We start from the raw sequence: 20,429 nt of genomic DNA on the forward strand, positions 1-20,429 counted from the left end.
AAACAGCATTGAGTTGAAATATGATTAGCATTTCATTGGATTAATCATACGATGAGTACGGTTTGCTCGAATACGTCATATGGGGCGAAATTTTGCGGCCTAATATTAATATTTATTGAAAAATTAAACATTTTATTATGTGACAAACCAAGGGGGATGCTAAATATATATATATTTCGTTATCTTTATAAGTAAATATTGTATGATCTGCCCATAATTTCCAACACCATCTGTCGATCCCCGGGGATCGATTTCTCCGCCTATTTTGACACCCATCAATATCCATTAATTGAGTACACAAATCACTTTTTTCACATAACATGTTTTATTTATTTTTCTCATTTGCAACATCAAATAGAACATTTGTTTTTGTTTAGGTTTTTTTTTTTTGTTATCTTTTCATGAACCGCTTTGTTTTCGATTTTCTGTGAAATGATTAACTGGTTTTGGCCACATATCATTTCGCTGAAACTCGATCATTTTCTAACAAACAGCTTACATCGAAAAATATCTGTTACTGCCATATTTCAATTTGTTTACTTTTGTTATTTGTCATAGTCCAATTTCAACAATTGGCTTAAAAATCTCTGGTGTTCATATACATATATATATATCTTTATTTTTGTCGGATCAGCTATCTTTAACTCTTCTGTTTGTCATTTCTGCCTCGCCTTAGGTTTTTGTAGGATTTTGTAAATAGATTGCATTTGGCTTGCTCCTCATTTTTGTTTTTTAGTTCTTCGACTTGTAGATTTTGTTGTCAATAAATAATTCCATATTTTGTTCGCCTCGCTCTCTTTATAATTGTTTACCATCTGAATTCGTATTCGTTATTCCTGGACTTTTGCACTTAACAATTAGAATACATAGCCACACGGACATATATTTACCTATTTGCTTGTAGTATTTTAAACCTTTTCATTGTTTTTGCTTAGAGTGTTTTGTTCTTTGATTATATTCTCTGCATTAGTGGGGACTTTAGCTTAATCTAAATGGTGGGTTCTCAAAATATCAATACAATTTAGCTCAACTTTTTATTGGCTTTGGTAGTTCTTACTTTGGAGATAAATGGAACTGTAGGATGTGGAAGTGTACAAATTGCTACGATAAATCAGGAACAAATCAATGGATTAATATGAAATTTTAGGATTCCATAGAACAATCAAGTATAACCCATTGTGTAAAGTCTTAAACTTCTGACCCTGAAGAAAGAAAAGTTTTCATATTTTTTGGTGGGGAAGAGATTCAAAAGTTTCCAAGAACAGTATAAAATAATAATACAGAAATGCCATTAATTTACCAACTAATTAGACAGACATAAACCTTTGGACTCTACGAGTATCTGGAGTGTTATTTAATACCTTAATACCTCACGCTGAACCAACTTGCTACGTACTTATATAGGATAAACTCTTCTTAGGCAGAGATTGATCTTAAATTCTAGTGGATCTTCCATCGGTTTTTAGTTGAATACTCGCTACAGGAAAATAAAAGAGAGTTGAAAGTCGACTCAAATGGAGGAGAGAGGAACGTATAGCCGGACAATACTTTGATCGGAACACTTTTTGTCAGTTAGCAAGCTTCAAAAGTCCTTAATGTAGTTGCGCTAGATAAATATACAGTATATAGTGTAGGTATATATATATATATCTTTATCTTTACATACAATTACTCTGTTCTCGTTACAACTATCGGTTTAAACTCTTCAATTTGCGTTTATATTTCAGTTTAGGAAGTATCTTACTGGCGTATCTCGACTACTCGATAGTTAACCAACTTTGGCTTAGGTAAACCTAAACAGATCGAACAGATTACATATATATTTTTCTCGTTTTAAGGTCCCTTTTGTACCTCTAATTCAGTGTTATCTGGTTTATAGCTGAGATTTATTTTGCTTTCGAGTTGTGTGAGAGTTTTTAGTTAACTTGTGTGGACAGCACATAACTGGGTTATGCATATATATATATATAGTAATATATGGGTCAGATTCCATGCCCGTTACATCTTCAGGTCGCCTTGAGTTGTTTGTATAGGTTTCTAACACGAGGAGCTTTCGGCTTGATCTCATCTCGAACTCAAATTTGGTTTCAGTTTCGGTTTTAGTTTTGGTATCACAAAATCGGGTTTTTTGGTTTTTTGTTATACATTTTTTACACAATATCCAATAGTTTCTTTTCGAATAACAATTTTAGTAGAGATAAATATATATTTTGCTGTTTTTCCTTTTCTTTTTAAATTAACTTTTGGTAGCGAAAGACTATCACAATTATGGAGATTTCAAATTTCTGGGGCCAGGTAATAGATTGTATTCAATTTCATGAAGATTTTAGTTTCTTCTTAAGAACCGTTTTTTTGTCAATTTTACACGCATACATATAGATATATATTTTTAGTTTTAGGTTTTTGTTTGGTTTACGGAAGCCGTTAATTTATACTTTTCGTAAGAGTTTGTTGTGGTTGTTTTGTCAAGAAATGCATTAAATTTGCCTTTTGATTTTGCAACGCTTTCCGCTCGTCCTTGTCTTAGTTGTATCCTTATCGATCGGGAGATCTTCGGTTCCATTAGTTTGTCCTTCAGTTGTTGTACCTCACGTGGTTTCTTGAACTTTGTTCGCTTGCATATGTTAAACGGTTCTATATTCTGAATATATCCTTGTATATATCTTTTTTATAATTGTATTTAGTATATAGCTTTACAATCGGCTTTTGTTTCGTGTAGTTTTCAATGTTTTTTTATGCTTTAAGTGGTTTGAAAAACCATCAAACAACAGGAGGAAACAGTCTTTCTTTCCAGGTACCTAAGGGAATAAAAATGTGGGATACATTTTAATAATCTAAAAATTTTAATACAAATTCGGAGGAAATCATTGAGTAATGTGTAAATACATGGGTGCTATGGAAATCTCTCTTAGCAAATATATTGCATACTTTAAGGCACATTTTAAAGTGATTTTGAATAAATAGAGATTTTCATAGCACCCTAAAAGTATTTTGAATAAATTTCTATCTATTTATCGATTTCCCCAGAAGTTCAGTAATAAATTCCCTCTAAAACTAATTGATTCTTGAATATATTTAGGATTATAAGTATTAGATTTTGTGCTTATATGCATACTCACCGCGTGACACATTTGACTTTGGTTAAATGTTGTACAATTGTTTTTTCTCATTTGCAAATTTGGTTTTTGTTTTTGATATATATTACACCATTGAACTTTCAATATATCGCGCATAGTATATAAATATATATAGATATATATGGTATATACACAGATGTGGCATATGGAGGCATCGATGCTGTAGTCCTCTGGCTATATTTCTGTTTTCTATTTCGAAGGGAGTTCTATTTGGGTTCTTGGGGGATATTTGATTTGATTTGATTTCATTTTGTCTGATGGATCAATCTAAGTAGCTGCATCTCTGTTGCTCTAGTGGTGGCTCAGGTAGGTCTTGCGCTTCAGGTAACCACTGCGTATGGGTGATGAAAGTCCCGTCTCGTTGCTGTTTATCGATAACAAGGTCGATGGCAGTGTGTGCGTGTGTGTATGGTGTGTGTGGTGTATTTTTTTGTCAAGCAATTTTTTTTGGTTTTGGAAAAAGAGAGACAGAGTTAACACGTTGAGAAAGAGTTGAATTTTGGCTCTAAGTGTGGTTTAGAGGTGGATAACTTTCTAGGATCGATATTTATCGACGTTTCAGCACCTCTATTATGGGTGGTTTTTCTTATAAATTTGGTTTCTTTTTCTTCACAACACCAATCAATCAATCAATAAAATGCTCAGCTAGGTATGCTTCAAAATACTTAACAAAGGAACTCAAAAAAAGGTGTGGGGAGTATGGGGAATATTCTAGAACACTAAAACTAACATCAATTGTCTGTATTGTTTTGGTGTTTTTTTTTGCTTCTATATGTTTACAAGATGCTTTTATTGTTGTGGTTTTATGGCTCTAAACAATTTTTTATTGTTTGTTTAACTTGCAATTTAATTTTCATTCGTTGCTTGTTCATGCAGCCTGATGGTGTATTTTGTGTGAGGTGTAATTGTCGGCGTGGTGGGTTTTGAACAGCGTGGTGGGTTTCGAGGCCGTGAAGCGTAAAGCGTTTGTAATATTTATATTATTATTTTTTTTTTGTATTGGTTATCCGTAAATCAAGGAACAAACAAAGAAAAGATAAAAATCGTAATCGAAACATTATAAATCAAATATATACTATATAAGATATATATATTTTCAACAGGCCCATTTACTGTACTGCTTTTGTTTATTTGGTACTACATACTGGCGTACGTATTTCTTATGTTTTGTTGCATTTTGGCTTTTGTTCGCAATCAAAATAATATCATACAAATACAAATAAGGATAGTACATAAAGGCGGTAATAATTACAATAATAATAATAATCATAATAGTAATAACTTATATCATAAATAATACGGCATTTGTTCTACGTGAAACTTAGGAAACTTAAGACTTTAAAATAGAATAAAATACAATACAATACGATTCGTGGCGGACTAGTTTTGAGAGGATGGATGAGACTATTAACTTAAAATCAAAACAAGAAATATGTAAGCATCTTCATCTAGTTCTCCTAGGCAGCTGGGGTGTCCTTTTCAATGGCATTCTCAATCAGCTGGGCCAGTAGGATGTGGTTGCTGCTGCCGGGACTGTTGATGTTGCTGCTGCAGGGACTGATGTTGGCCAATTGCAGCTCGAAAGCGTTGCTGGCGATTGGCAAGGGAAGAGGGCGTGATTAGGTGGCGGTTGGAACTGGAGATTCGCATTTTGGCAAGAGACTTTTCATTCCGGACGGGGCTTTTCCCCGCCCGAAGAAGGCGTTTACAACAACGTTTAGTGGTATGGAAATGCCGGATGGGTTATGGTTATCATTGTAAAGCAAACAAGGGCTGGCTGACAAAATAAACGGGCATGCGACCCAAAAACATAACATAACATAAACATAAAGTCACACAAAATATATGTATACACCAACAAAGCGGTTTCCAATGGAATACAAGTACAATGCCTAAAGCTGATCAATTAAAGTAACTTTAAGAAATATCTGGGTTTTTAAAAAATTGTTTTATAAATTTCAAAATTATTTTTTGATATTATTATTCTTGTGTATATCGTAAGTTTCATGATAAATTAACCCTGTTTCTTTCCTTTGGTATATTTAATATATAAAAAATTGCTGTTTATGCTAGAAATGGAAGTTTTTTTATAGGATTGGTTGATTTTTGTATCTTTAACCTTGGTTACTACATGTTAATCAGCTACATTTCTTATAAATAGCTTTCTACCTATTCTAAATAGTTATAAATATACCTAAATCCCTGAATTGACTTCTTCAACCAGCTAAAGGCATTACACTGTACACAAAACATATAACATTGACATACACGAATGCGTTGGCCTATTTACACTAAACACAAACACAGATACATATGTACATATACGGCGAGGATCGGGCGTTACAGTGGGTGCGCTCTGTACAGTGGATCGTCTCAAGCAGCGCCACTGGCTAGTGGCATCCGCGTCTTACCTTCTGCGTCGCGGATTCGCCGTCTGGCCGGGAAGATTGAAGCATCCGCGGGGGATGACCATGCGGGCATTGCCCTTGGCTGGACGCGAACCACCCACCGCCTGCAAACCGGCCAAGTGGGCGGCGTAGCCATCGCTCAGCACAGTGGCATTGGACTGCAGTTTCTTGCCGACCTGTTGGAAGAAGATAAATCGTTTTTAGAATGTAATTTACTAAAGCTCGTTGTACACGATGCAGCGGCAAACGTTTCAGCACTCACTTATTTATAACAAAATATAATAATTTCTATAATATTTATAATTTAATAAACAAATAAATGTCGTTACAACCGATGCACCGTTTACTGAACCTTCTTTTGAATATTAATAAAAAAAAGTAAGCTCTTGTATACGATGCAGCGGCAACATTTGAGCACTCACTTTTTTGTAAAAAAATATAATAATTACTTTAATATTTATAATTTAATAAACCAATAAACAAACCCTACAACCAATGCAGTGTTTACTAAACCTTCTTTTGATTATTAATCAAAAAAAGAAAGTTGTTTTATACGATGCAGCGGCCACCTTTCAGCACTCACTTAAAACGTTATTGCATAGTATTTTTACATTTATATAAACAAATTATATTAAATTATGACACTCGAATCATCTATCTACCTATAATTATATAATTATATAACCGCTGCACCATTTACAACCCGCTTAATCCCTCACCTTGCCCACGATGAAGATCTGATCGGTTCGCATGCCCACATTCGTGTAGACACTGATGTCCTTGCTGCTGCCGTAGGCGGCGGTGATTGAGATTCCGTGGTTCTGCACCAGGTTGTTGAGATAGGCCGTCTTGTGGCCCAGCGGATCGGTGGACAGGCCGTCGGCGAACGAGATGAGGCCGTGGGGGAAGTTGTGCTGGCTCAGCCAGGAGACGACGCGCTGCTGCTGCATGTCGGGTCGTCCGGTGATGTAGATCAGCAGGTAGCCCAGCTCCTGCCAGTGCCGGCAGACGTCGACGGCGCCGGCCCGAACTTTGGGATCCCTGCCCGTCACCGACATCGAGGCGGTGAAGGAGCCATCGATGCTGAAGACCACGCACTCGGTCAAAGGCGGCACCACCGCCATGTAGCAATCCACCGAGGTGTGATCGCCGCGGACGACCATCTTGACCGGATAGATGCCATAGCCGAGGGACAACTGATCCGGAATGCTGTACGAGATGCGACCGTTCTTGTCCGTCACCTCGGTGCTGAGGAATGTCCATTCGCCCGCCGGCGGATCCTTCATGATGTGCACATCCACCTTCTCGCCGTGCAGCGTGATCATGTCGAGGGGTCCGTACATGAAGCGGGCATTCAGCCGCTGCTCCCTGCCCTCCTGGACGATCACATCGTTGGCCCGATGATTGGCCGCAACATTTTTCAGCTTCACCGAGGTGCGCTTCTTGATCCACTTCTCGCGCGGCTGTCCTGGGTGAAAGGAGGCGTTGTCCTTGTCGTCATTGGAGCCCACAAAGGGTATGCCCTCGAATTTGCCAATCTGCCGCAGGATGAACGCAATCACATCCGGGCTCTCCCAGTAGCTGGCGTGGAAGAGATGCGGCAAGGCGTGGGCCGGAAAGTTGCTCAGTCCCTCGGGGCAATAGAGGGCGTAGTCCAAGCGCTTGGTGCCCCACCATTTGTTTTGAACTGTGGAGGAGAAATTTGATGGTTAGGAATATTTATATATATTTTTATCTATATAATATAGCTTCTTCTAGCGGCCAACGAGCTTCTCTTACGGGCATGGATCGTACTAAGCGAGACATTCTCAATCAGACCCGATATCGTGCTCTGCATCGAGGCATCCGAGAGTCGTCTTCCGGCCAACAGGTTGTTGCCATCGTTAAAGTGCTGCGGATGCGACTGAATCACCTCCACTGAAAAGGGGAAAATGAACAGATTATTATATTATTATTATACCCGTTACTCGTAGAGTGAAAGGGTATATTGTCGCTGAGATCTCGGGAACTACAAAAGCTAGAAGATTGAGATTTCCCACACATATTCTTGGGCTTCCTACGCAGCGCAAGTTTATTTCAGCCGAGGGCCACGCCCCCTCTAACGCCCACATCGCCCACAAAGGATTTTAAAAGGTGTCTTTCAAGATTTCAGAAAAGTAACAAGAGAGAACGCTATAGTCGGGTGCCCCGACTATCAGATACCCGTTACTCAGCAAAAGGGAGTGCGAAGGAGATGGAGAAAAACTTTGATCCGCCGTAACTTTTTAACGAATGGTCCGATTTAAAAAATTTCTTCTACATTTCGATAGGTATTGATAAATACAATAAAACTGCATTTTTACTTTTCCAAAATATTGAAATTTTTAAAATCGTATATTAGCGATTGTGGGCGTTAGAGGGGGCGTGGCACCATTTTGAAACAAACTTGCGCTGCGTAGGAACTCCTAGAATCTGCATGCAAAATGTCAATCTTCTAGCTTTTATAGTTTCCGAGATCTCAGCGTTCATACAGACAGACAGACGGACAGACAGACGGACAGACGGACAGACGGACATGGCTAGATCGACTCGGCTAGTGATCCTGATCAAGAATATATATAGTTTATAGGGTCGGAAACGCTTCCTTCTACTTGTTACATACTTTTGCACGAATCTAATATACCCTTTTACTCTACGAGTAACGGGTATAAAAATGCAGTTTTATGGTGTTTATCAATACCTATCGAGATGTAGTAGAAATTTTTTAAATCGGAAAATTCGTTAAGAAGTTATGCCCGATCAAAGTCTGCTATCTTCATCTCCCTCGCACTCCCTTTAGCTGAGTAACGGGTAATTTGTAATTTCTATCAATTCCACTCACATAAATGCAATGGCTGACCATTTCCCAGCGGATACTTGGCATACCGGGGCACATTAACCGGCGCCAAAATGGAGAATCTCGCGCTGAGCAGCGGCTCCAGACGCGAGGCAATCGGATCGGTTGGATGGAACAGATTGTACACCTGATGGCAGTTCGGCCGGGCCAGAGCGGCCTTGGCATCGTGCAGTTTCCGCGCCGCCAGCACCACCGACAGCGGCGAGCCGAACATGAAGAAGTCGCAGACCTCAAAGTCCAGTTTGCTGGCCCGCGAGTCGCTCGAGGAGCTGGAACGGCGACGACGCGGCGACGGGGCCACCAGCAGCCGCTTGGCATCCAGATCGGCCTCGATGAACCGCTCGTCGTCGTCCAAACGCGAATGGCGAGCGCCCAGCGGATTGTGGGTATTCACATTGCTGGCCGCCGCATCTCCGCCGGAATTCGAGGCTGTGCCCGGCTGGCTGCCATTCGATCGGCAGAGCGCCTCGTAGGCCAGCAGCGAGCCCATCGAATCGCCCAGCATCACAATCTGTCCGGAGAATCCGTGGCCCTCCTCCGACTTCAAGAATTCGTGGTACACTATATTCGCAGCGGCCACCGTCTTGTTGACCGTCTCATGGAATTCCGGCGAAGCAACTGAGAGGAGAGGTATCGCACCGATCGGAACGTCGGCTATATTCGGTATATCCGCCGCCGAGGGGGAGGCATCGAAGGAGTACGGACTCAGGCTGGAGAGGATGCCCAGGGCGTCGGTGCAGATCGAGGGACACGGCACCATCTTGATGGTCACATGGGTGAGCAGGCTCGGGTAGTGCTGACGCATCACCGCCTCGAAGGAGCCGCGAAAGGTGGTGACATCCGATTTCTTGGCCGTCAGCTCGCTGGCCGCATCCAAAACACTGCCCGCATGGACCACCAGGATCAGGATGGTTGTGGGGCATGACGGTGTGCTCGGCGAGCCCGGCGGCGACGAGTCGTGGCTGCGATCCACGCTGGCCGAGGAGCGCAATTGCCGCTTGTTCCCACGCTCCGAGGCCACGCGCATCAGGAAGTCCTGGTTGAAGATGCTGTCCTCCTGCCGCGAGCTGCCTCGTCCGCCCACGGAGGCAGCGCTGGAGGGTCCGCCATGCGGCGGCGGACTGTCGTCGCCCTCGCCCAGCAGCTCCAGGGAGCTCCACTTGGCCAGCGAGTTCGTCTCATTGGTGTCTTTTGAAAGAAAAAGGGAAATGGCATACGATTAGTTCTTTATTTTTAGGTATTTTATGTGTCCTAAAGAATTCGCGGCTTAGAGCAATCACGCGAATTCTTTAGGTATTTTACTCATGACTTAACATATAACTCCGGGTTAAATTCTAGTAAATATATTCCATTACTTTAATGATCTTAAATGCAATTTTTGATGACGCGAATTCTTTGGGAATTTTACACAAAGCCTTTCATATAATGCCATATTGAATTCTAGTAAATATCTTCAATTGGTTTAAAGAGCTTATTCGCGAATTCTTTAGGAATTTAATTCGATAACGCAAATTCTTTAGGATTTTTACACATAGCTAATTTTAGATAATATTTTTATTCTCACCCAAACAGTCGAAGAATTCTTCATCCGAATTGGATTTGGAGTCCACTTCCAATCGCTCCATGCGCCAGTTTGCCACCTGCGGTGAACGTAAATTGATTTAATACATGTGTTTATGCATTAACAACAGAAGTTCTCATTGTTTATTTATTCATATTGTATATATATTTATTGGACTCTTTTTTTCTAAGGGGAACGCTATATAGAGAGGCAGTAAGCTAAGCTAATGGAACTTGGCTAATCAAAAACTGCGACTAAGCGAATTACTAAAGGAAAGCAAGGAGGAGTTTTATAAGGTGGCCATTGGATATTCAATACTTTTAATAATTATAATGACGGGATAGAGCTAGGGGCAAATTACTATAGAAATGAAAAAGAGCGAGACAGGGCATTTGGGTGTGACAGAGAGGGCAGGAGGAACTTACATGTCTGCGTGGCGCTGTCTTTGCATGCGGCTTTTTGGACTGATTTTGGTTTGTTTTTTGATTTTTTTGTGGGTTCATTTGTTGGTTTGGTTTTGTTTTATGTTTCATGTTTGATTGATTTTGGTATTTAAATTGATTGTGTTGTAGTTGTTGTCGGTGGATCGTGTTGGATGGAAGGTAAATCAAAGATTATTTGGTAAGACGCAGCACATTTAAAGGACAAAGCGACACACAATACACAGAAAATCGAACATATGGATAGAATAGATGGTTTTTTCTTAAAAAATATTCAAATATATCATTTAGATAAAAGTGCACAAAAAGAAGTGCACTTTTTAGTCTTTTAAATAGTTTAATATAATAATTTGCAGTAAATTTTAGTTAAATTTGTCTCTATAAAACAGAATAAAATATTTCCATTTATAGAGCGAAAATCACTGACTCTACAGTCAAATGTCAGTAATAATCTAAGGAAACACACAGAAAAGAAACAATTCCTACAGTAAAACAGTTGAAATCGACATCGAGATAGAGAAAAAACTGGACACTGGACAGAAAACAGAGAACAAAGAACAGTAGCCGGAGTTCTAACCATGCTCACCTGGAGATCAAAGCTGTGGGCAGATCCCACGGGCGAATGGAGGGCCCCCTTGGACCCGAATTTGCCCTTCTGCGCCATCTGGATGCTCTGGGATCGGGACCTTTGGGCGGATCCACCTTGATTGGCGGACAGATCGACGCCCGTGCCAATGGCATCGTTCTCGTCCTCGTCGTCGTCCTCCTCCTCGCCCTCCTCCTCATCCGAACTGGCCTCCGCGCTGGGCGGCTGTTGGGTTACGATGGGCGGCACGGCCGGAGCGGATTTCTTCCGTTCGCTGCCCGTTGTGGAGGCGGCGGTGACCGCCGTGCTCACATAGGGTTCCGAAGTGCTATCTGGAATGGGGAAATAAACGGTTTTTTACAGATCCATCAAAAGATAAGGGGTTTAAACAATGAAATGATATGTGCATATGAATGGGACTAGCTTTTGGATAATAAAATCTACAACTTTAATGTTAACCTAACATTTTCTAATTCTTTTCGGTTTTTTATAAAAAATTCTAAGCATCTTAAATCATTTACACAATTGATTAATAATACAAAAATGTTCTACATAATTATCTATATTTTTTAAAAAGTTTTTCATTCTATTTTCAATATTAAAATATTACATTTTGATCTCTTTGGTGAAAGAATTTTTTATCTCAAAATCTTTTTCTTTAAATCAATTAATTAATGATGCAAAAATGTTCTACATAATTATCTATATTTTTTAAAAACTGGTTCATCCTATTTTCAATAGTAAAATATTACATTTTGATCTCTTTGTAGAAAGAATCTTTTATCTCGAAAACTTTTTCTTTGAATTTCCAGTAGATTATTAATTCTTGAAATTTAAGATATCATTTTTTAAATCATCTTCAATCTACAGCTTTCTACCCTGTTACTAAACAACATAAATTCACCCAATCCTATTAACCTTTCATCAGAATCTCTTCGATTTTTATGCAAATTAATACGTTTACAATTTGGCAAGGGTGTGTGGTGAGATTGAGGTGGATGCCAAGATGCTTGAGGTGGCCACATCGGACTGACCGTCGCTGCACTCCTCGCCACCGCCCATTTTCTTGGCCAGGGCCAGTTGGGTCTGGCGCTCCAGCTCGCGGATATCCTCGATGGTCAGGCCGAACCACTCGTCCTGCCACGCCCACGCCTGCCGATGGGCGCGCAGCATCATCTTGCGCAGCGCCACGTCGTGGATGAACTTTTCCAGCTTCGTCTGCATGCCCCAGTAGCGGAACTCCACGCGGCAGATCTTGTAGGCGGTCATCAGGGACATGTTGCGGGGCGTCGGCTGCTTCTTGCCCTTCACCTCGCGCCAGTACTCCTCCAGCCAGTCCTCGCCCAGAGGTCCGCGGCCCGTCTTGTCCGACACGAAGTGCTTGGGATCCTCCTCCTTGACATAATCGCCGCCCCACAGCTGGTCCTTCACAATGTCAATTACATCTGTAGGGAAAAATTAATTAGTATTAAAATAGATTCAAAGGGACATTTATTATAAATAAATTATATGTATTATATATATAATTTTATTTATCATAATATATTAACTAACCCACGATGCGGTTACGCAGATCGCTTCCGGACAACTGAAAGACATTATCCTGGTAGCCATTATCCGGGTAATAGTATGTCTCAATGTCCAGCGAGAACTTCTCCACAAATGGGCAGGTGTAGCGAGTCCTGGTATAGGGATAGGCATTCCAGGCCTCCTCCTCCACGGTTAAAGCGCTCTTGGGCAAAAGACCTTTGAAAAGTAAGAGGAATAATTATATTTATTACAAAATATATATTACTATCATAAATAATAATACAACTCACTCTTGATCCAGCCTGGCAGATGATTGCCCACATGGTAGATCTTCTTCGTGTACTGACCATTTCCCCCGGGACCGTCCTTATAGGGCTCATTGATGATAATCTCAACCCCACTGCCCTCGCCATGACTCTCCTCGCGACTCTTTTTCTGTGGATGGAAAAGAAAAACCATTTTACAAGTTTATTATGGTCTATTGAGGAACTTTGAATGAATTTCCGGTGCAAACGTTTGCAATAAATATTGACTATAGAAAATATTTGTAAATAAATCGAATGCGGAAAGTCGTATAAACAATTCTGGACACTGTGTAAATTTTGTAACAAAGATCAAAGATTATATTTGAAAATTGTTGAGCTTTTACACCGGAAACTTTTCAGACAAACATATTGATATTACTATACGCGACTGTTTTTCAACTGAAACCAATCAACCGTAATCTGCCTTTGAAAACTATTTTTAAACTTTGTACATTTTCTTTCGTTTTATGCCGCATTTGACTTTGGCAAGTTAATTATTGATTAAATGTTACTTTAAGCTTTATTATTAAATATTTGTGAATTTAGGTTTTTTTTGGAGAGTCCTCCAGATTTTTATGAGTACTCTTTTATTGCTATAGATAGATAGATAGGCAGAAGAGGGTTAAAATCAGTAGTTAATCAGAGGAGCCATTAAAATATTCTATATTTCGATTAAAGGAACCTAATTATTTGCGTAAAAAGTATCGGTAATTATCATAACTTTTCTTAGAACCTATTTAGGTACAAAATCTTACCGCTATCATGTAGAGCTGGGCGATGCGGTACTCCTCCACGGTGAGGGGCAGTGGAATGCGGTACTCCTTGATCAGCATGTTGACCCGTGACCGTGTGACTTTAGTCCTTGGCTTTCAAAGGGCAGTTGAAGCAGGGAAGCGAAGGCCCCTCCTGCGGCTGTTGATGGGTTCGTTCGAATGGCGAGTGGCGAGTGGCGGGCTCTTCCGACGGATCCGCTCCTTTCCGGCTGCCTCTATTGGCTCTCGTTGGCTGAGGGAATGGCAATCATCGATTGCCGCTGGTCATGGCTGGATGACGTGGAGGCGACGCTGTCGTCCGACACTTTCGGGGTGCTTGGGTGCGGGGCGAGGCGTCGTCTATGACCTGGACGGAATGAGGAAATCGGAAAATGGAAAACGGAAAACGAGGCGAGGTTAGTCAGCGGTCTGTAGATATTTTTCCGGGGGCAGTGGGGCGGGTTTTGTACAGGTCTAGAGATGTAGGTGTGCTAGTTGCTATGGCTTCTGCCTGTGTATGTGACATTTAACTGAACGAGCAGCCTGAAAGCCTAAAAATGTGAAGTAACTTTTAGGGTGTAAAACTATTCCTTAGAATTAAAAAAAAATTACCACATTTATTTATTATTATTATTTAAAAAAAAAAAAACAGTTCTAAAGCTCTCAGATTCATCGCACTTATAAATAATAGCGTTATTTGATCGTGTTTTTATTTATATTCTATTCTTAGCTGTTTACTAAATAGTGCAAAATTTAAAAAAATTCTCGGAACCAAATGAAAAATCGGGTAATAATTCCGAAATTAATTAGCTATAAGCGAACTGAAAAGCAAAATGGTTTTCCATACGCAATTAAAAAATACAAACATTCTAAAGCTATTTATTGTTGAACAATCTTCAAGTAGAATTTTTTAAACAAATTAACAATAATAGCCCTGTTGCTGAAAAATGCTCGTGCCAAATGGGTATTACTAATGCGTGAGTTCTAAAATGTAAATTACCATTTTATTTATTGATTCCGAGTGACAGCAAAATGGGAGCAGGGAAAGAACGAGGGAGGGGAAAGTCTTTGACAGGCACTCCAGATAATCGGATGTGGCTTGAGGGCTCTTAGGGGTTTGCTTGGTAGCGGGACGAGGGTCACTGTCAATTAAATGGCAACAACAAGAAGTGAGTGTCCGATAAGGTCAAGCACAGTATCGCATTTCACAACAACAACCAACCAATGCTGCCAAGTTTCGCTTTTCCCCCATTATTTTAGCTTTTTCTTTGATCTTTTTTATTAAAATATTATAAAAATATTTCCTATCATGATATCTCCATACAAAACCTTAAGGATCAGACTAAAATAATATATTTATTATCGTATAATCTCCATAAAATCTAAAATCTTGTAGAAAAAATGCCAGCACTGACTAGAACTAAGCTAAAATTCAGTTTATCGTGCATAATTTCGTTGCTGGTTGCTGTTCTTACCTTGAACCATTTTTCTACCTTTCCTATCTTTTTTGCTAATTGGATTTATTGTTGACTGCTGACAACAGCAATACCAACACATGGGCCAAAGGGGGAGGTGGGAGGGGAAGATAGATGTACATAGGATATCGTCTGACGCATTTGCATCGCATTTTGACCTATCGGAATGTGACAAAAACTGGAGGGGAGTTCGCTTGCTGGGTGGGCGGTTGGGTGGGTGGCCAATTTAGGGGGTGGCGAATGGGAATGGCGGACAAACACGTGTTAAAGTCGAGTGCTGTATGAATACAAACAGCGATAGGGAAATTATCATTATGGCCGATAATGAAGTGATGGATTCCCAAATTAATTAGGTTTCCATTAATATAGGTGGCAGTAATTACAGTGAATATTGGTTAAAAATGAAATAAGAAAAAAGATACATATTTCTTATATCTTAAAAAGGAATTTTTGGGAGAAAAAATTCTGATATTTCATTTCATAAATTTATACGTTTTTTTTGAAAATAAAATTCCCTAACCCATGGAAAGTTATTTATTATTTTACGTGATTACCAATCAGTTCTTTGTTTTAATGTAATCTAATCTTACGACTTCTTTGTTCCTTTCTACCTTAAAGAAACCTAAAAATACAATGGGTTTTTTTAATAGAGCTTTTAATTCTGATTTTATTTTAGCGAATTTTATAAGGAATTTAATAGTGCTCCCAATTGCCTCGTTTTTTTCCTATTTTGCACGCAAACTTTTCGCATTTAATCCCCACTGTGCCTTACAAACTGTCAACTCCCGGCGCTAATGACCTTCATTAGACTCCTAATCTGTTTAGATCTTATCTTGCTTTTATCTCGACCACAAATTTGTCTAGCTACTCATTAAATGTTATTGTATTTCCCTCTTCCAATTTATGGATCCCAGAAGAGCTTTCTTTTTAATTGGTGCTTATTGTGTGACGGTCGGGAAATTGCGGATGGGTATGGGGAAAAATTCTAAATTGATGGAAATTGTGTTATGCAGGGCACTCAGTTGGAAATGGATTTTTTGACTTTATTTCTTTATAATAATGGATATTATTATAATAGAAAATATTTATTTTATCAAGGAACTTAGAAATACAATACTTTTTTAGCATATTGCTTGATTACATATTATAAATATATTTTATATTGTAACATATTTTTATTGTAGGGAAAGTGGGAGAGGCGATGCTACAACAAGGCAGTCAATCAATAATTATTGGGCACAGCGAGAAGAGGGGAGGAGGAGGAGGAGGAGGAGGAGAAAAGTACGAGCACAGACATGCACATGTTTATGTCATGGCAGTTACATGGCAGGCCGTAACACAATCGTAAGCCCCAACAATATGGCAACCGCTTTCTTTTCGCCCCGCCACGCCCCCTTTTCAGGCCAGCTTTCCCCGCCCCTCGTCTGCCTCCTTAGCATAATTACATTTTGTGACACAGAAAATGCGCCGACAGATTTTCTTTGCTACCCTGAGTCAAAGGTTATTGAAATGGGAACATCTTTAAAAAAGAGTCTAAGAAATCCGATAGATGGGAATTTATTTAATATTCCAAATAAATAAAGATATCTCTTTTAATTTTGATTTTTACGTTATTAAATTAATATAAAAGGTTCGTAGAAGAAAACACTTGTACGTCAGTTAAATTAGCTTCTTTATCTTTATATTATATCTCAACAAACAAACCAAGTAATATAAAAATTAATATTCAGAGTTTCAAAAGATAAGCAATCTGAATAATCATGATGAGAAAAGTCTTTGCAGTGATAAGATTTACTACGTTATGGGGATAATAAAAAAATATTTATTCTTTGTGATTAAATTTAAGCTGTTTAAAAGGGGTGGTAAAAAAAAAAATTCTACACTTTATAGGAATCATTCTTTCTTTAAGAAAATAGTAACAATCGACCCACTGTGCATCAATAAACAAATTACAAACACACACATCTGTGGGCTATAAAAGAGCTGGCCAAAGTGCACGTAGCCTTCAATGTGGTTGTGCTTATGATGAATTTTGTCATTTAGCTTAGCAATTTTTTTTATGATGTGACCAAAGGGTAAGACAAGGGTAAACACGTGAAAAAAAGGCGAGACATCTAATAAAAATTATTTTTAAAAAATTAACAAAATTTAATATGTAATGTTTTATCGAAACATGAATGTATTTTTAATCTGATAGTTAAATTTTTTTTCTATGTAAATTCCCAATTTTTTATACAAGAAACCTTTTTATTATTAAGTCCGGCAAACGTAACTCAAATAGTGCACAAATAAAAAATGACAAAAATAGGGGAAATAAACTTGCGCAATTGTGGCAAACAACAATGCCAAGCTGATAAATAAATTGCCATGGTAATTGACCAAGAAATACAATACAATAAATAAAGGTGTAGAAAAAAGCGCAAAAAACGGTAATAAAAAAGAAAAACAATAAACAAAAACAAAAAAAAAGAGGCACTCAAGCGGAAATAGCTGAAAGTGTGGGACAGAGACGAAAATAGTGGGGATGTAAAGAGAGCAAAGGTTGAAAAAAAAGCCTATTAAATCCGAGTCTCAAGTTTAGTGAGCTAAATTAGACGGAAAAGAGCAAAATAAAAAAGGTCACGCTCTCTCTGGCTCTCTCCCCCACTCTCTCCGCTCCTCTCACTCCTTTGTGCACACCTGTGGCACGCTTTTTGTGCCTATTAATAATTTATAAATACAACAGCCAGCGAAATAAAAACATAAAAAACGCACGCAGGATTAGGAATAAAACGAGCCGACCCATACATCTATTTTTAACTCTTCTTCCTGTTAATTTTCTGAGAAAGAAGCCAGTTAAATGTACAGTCGGAACAAGACTTTAGCTTTGTTATTCATCATAATATATCATATTAATTATCCAGTTATTATAGCACATAAAATACAAATCCCAAAAAAAAAGATACCAAAAAATAACTGTTATACTTTTTCAAAATGTTTGAAATCATTTTAAAGATAGGGTAATAATATTACTATACTTGTTTCATATCATTAATTTAATAAAAAAAAAACAGATACAATTGAATTTATTAGTTGAAAAATGTAATTTGGATAGGTTATGGAAAATATATTAAATAAAAATATTATAAAAATATGATAAAATGTAATCCATATGTTTGTATTACTTTATAAAACCTTTGAGACAGCGATTAATTTTGTTTTTACTTAAAAAACATTTTACAAAGAAGAATTCATTTCAACAACCTTTAAATAATCCACTCAAAGCCTAAAACCCAAACAAAACAAAACAAAGCTTTACGTGAAAATTACGCATGGAAAATTCTTATCGCAGACTTGTTGTTGTTTGGAGAGGAGAGCAAAAGTGAGGCGGAAGAGAGGTGGGAGAGAGCTAACGGGACCTTGAGACCTGGCCACAGCCAACACACACACACAGACATACGCAACGCAGCTTACGCATTTACGCAGCTGCCACCCACACACACTCACAAACACCGTTATCCTTAACTTAATTTTGCGCATTTTTCTTAAACTATTTGTTTTTGGAAGAAACAAACAAAAAAACAGGGTTTTCCCCTTCGCACAAACTTTTCGGGGGGCCAAAACTCACATTTTTATCATTCGCAGGCGGGCAGCTGCACAATTAACAACAAAAGAGTAATGCCCAAACGCAACAGAAATCGTACGCACAACAACAAAATATAAATATACAGTGAATATCTGCTGGCTCGATGGGGCGATTAACACAATTTATCTATTCATTTTCTTCGGGGCGCTTTTCCAGGCCGCAGATGAGAAATGTTTTCAGCGTTTTCCTCTGCTTATTTCTTCTTGCAATCAAAACGTACACACTGAAAAAAAACAGCACGCGCTGCGCGGCGGCGAATTGCGACTCGGCTCGCTCGCGTTCGATTCTGAACTGCTGAACTGAAGTACTCTGAAATACTCTGAAATACTGAAATTTACTGAACGCCAAAAACCCAACGAACGCTGAAAGGCAAACGAAGCTAAAGCAGCTGAGAAAAGCCAAGAGAGAAAGAGCGGAGAGAGCGCCAGAGAGGGCGTTCCGAAAATAGATTTGGGTGAGAAATCTCTAGGGTTATCAAATCGCCCATGTTTTCAAAAGTATATAAAAAATACTGATATTCGATGTTTTACCTTTCATAGAGATAAAGAATTGGGCTCATTATAAACAAATTATGAAACTACAAAGATTAAAAGTTCAAAATCCATGTTATATTATTTCTAAGGATTATAAAGAAAAGTGTTTAAAAAAAATTTTAAAATTTATAAAAAAAAGATTCTATACATATAAACACATTTACATATGTACAAATGTTCGTATATTTATTTTATGTTTTTAACTTACCTAGTATCTTCTATTCAAAAATTATTATACTTTAAAGTAGGTTTCAGACGAAAACACCTTACGTCTTGCGGAACACCCCATCTTTCAAAATTGTGCGCACCAAAAGCGCGCGAGAAAATGCCAAAGATATGGAAATGCGCGCTCTGCCTTTCTCTCATTTTGGCGGGGACGCCAGAAAGGGGGTTCCGTAAATTGGATTTATGCATATCGGCCAATGAATAATACAAGTGTAATTCCTGCAAGAAACTTGGAGGTCCCCACGAAATGCCAACGTCCCGGCGTCCTTGTGCGCTCTCTTTTCGGGAGTAAGACGAGAGAGAGCAGGCAGCAAGCTTTGCGGGGGAGTGAGAGCGAGAAAGCATTTCTCATTTCTAAGGTGTACGGTTTTGGCGATAAGCTTTGGCTATTACGACGTATTCGCAGAATTCCGCTTCAGAGCAAACATGTCACGACATGCACAAACAGAAGACGCCAACTCCTGTCATTCCGCTCCTGTCACTCCATCTTCAAAAGCTAGAGCTACTATCTCTCCATCTTCATCTCCAGCTTTTGCTTGGCCATTTTCCTAGTCGCTTGTCTATTGCATGTGATAGAGTTCAACTTTGACATTTACACCGCGCATGCCCCAAAAATAGAGGAACAATTGAGTTTGCACAGGTCGGCGAGCGTTGTTTGAACGTGTAAGCGCTAACGGTAAGCTAAATGCAACATTTAATTGAGTGCACTTCAACTGCCACTAGTTGCCTCACTCTCACTTCATCCCACTCTATTTATACTATATTTCTACATTAATACGTATGTATCCGTAAGTACGTTACTTAGAACTGTTTTATCCTCCGCATGTTAAACTAAAGTTAGGACTTAAGCTCCAATTTTCCAAACATAAGATTTCATGAAAAATTGGGATCTGAGTTTTTGGTTTTTGATCATGATTTTTTGCGAAAAATGGTCAAAAAATAAAATTTCCGGGTTTAAATGTCAATCGATTGGAAAT

General features: G+C 38.9%; 1 protein-coding gene across 9 annotated transcripts; it reads right to left on the reverse strand.

Annotated features, from left to right (window-relative positions):
• Positions 1-346: 346 nt before the first annotated feature.
• rdgB (retinal degeneration B) lies at positions 347-18,987 on the reverse strand. Of its 9 annotated transcripts, none has more exons than XR_011419591.1 (13): positions 13,598-14,124; positions 12,828-12,972; positions 12,562-12,753; positions 12,042-12,452; positions 11,008-11,339; positions 10,407-10,445; positions 9,985-10,060; positions 8,406-9,608; positions 7,325-7,462; positions 6,265-7,232; positions 5,549-5,721; positions 3,120-4,014; positions 347-2,798 (listed from the first exon to the last, which is right to left on the reverse strand). XR_011419591.1 is itself a non-coding variant. In XM_017137558.3 (13 exons), the coding sequence occupies exons 2-13, from the start codon at positions 13,673-13,675 to the stop codon at positions 4,595-4,597; spliced, it is 3,888 nt and encodes a 1,295-aa protein (XP_016993047.2). In that variant the 5' UTR covers positions 13,676-13,961; positions 18,677-18,987; the 3' UTR covers positions 4,218-4,594. The 9 variants fall into 9 exon arrangements, 6 of the variants coding, with proteins under 6 accessions (XP_070074331.1, XP_070074332.1, XP_070074329.1 ...); XR_011419590.1 differs by having other exon boundaries at positions 352-2,798; positions 3,120-3,501; XM_017137558.3 differs by lacking the exons at positions 347-2,798; positions 3,120-4,014 and adding exons at positions 4,218-4,727; positions 18,677-18,987 and having other exon boundaries at positions 13,598-13,961.
• Positions 18,988-20,429: the final 1,442 nt, after the last annotated feature.

This window comes from Drosophila takahashii, chromosome X (genome assembly GCF_030179915.1).
Source record: "Drosophila takahashii strain IR98-3 E-12201 chromosome X, DtakHiC1v2, whole genome shotgun sequence".
NCBI lineage: Eukaryota > Metazoa > Arthropoda > Insecta > Diptera > Drosophilidae > Drosophila > Drosophila takahashii.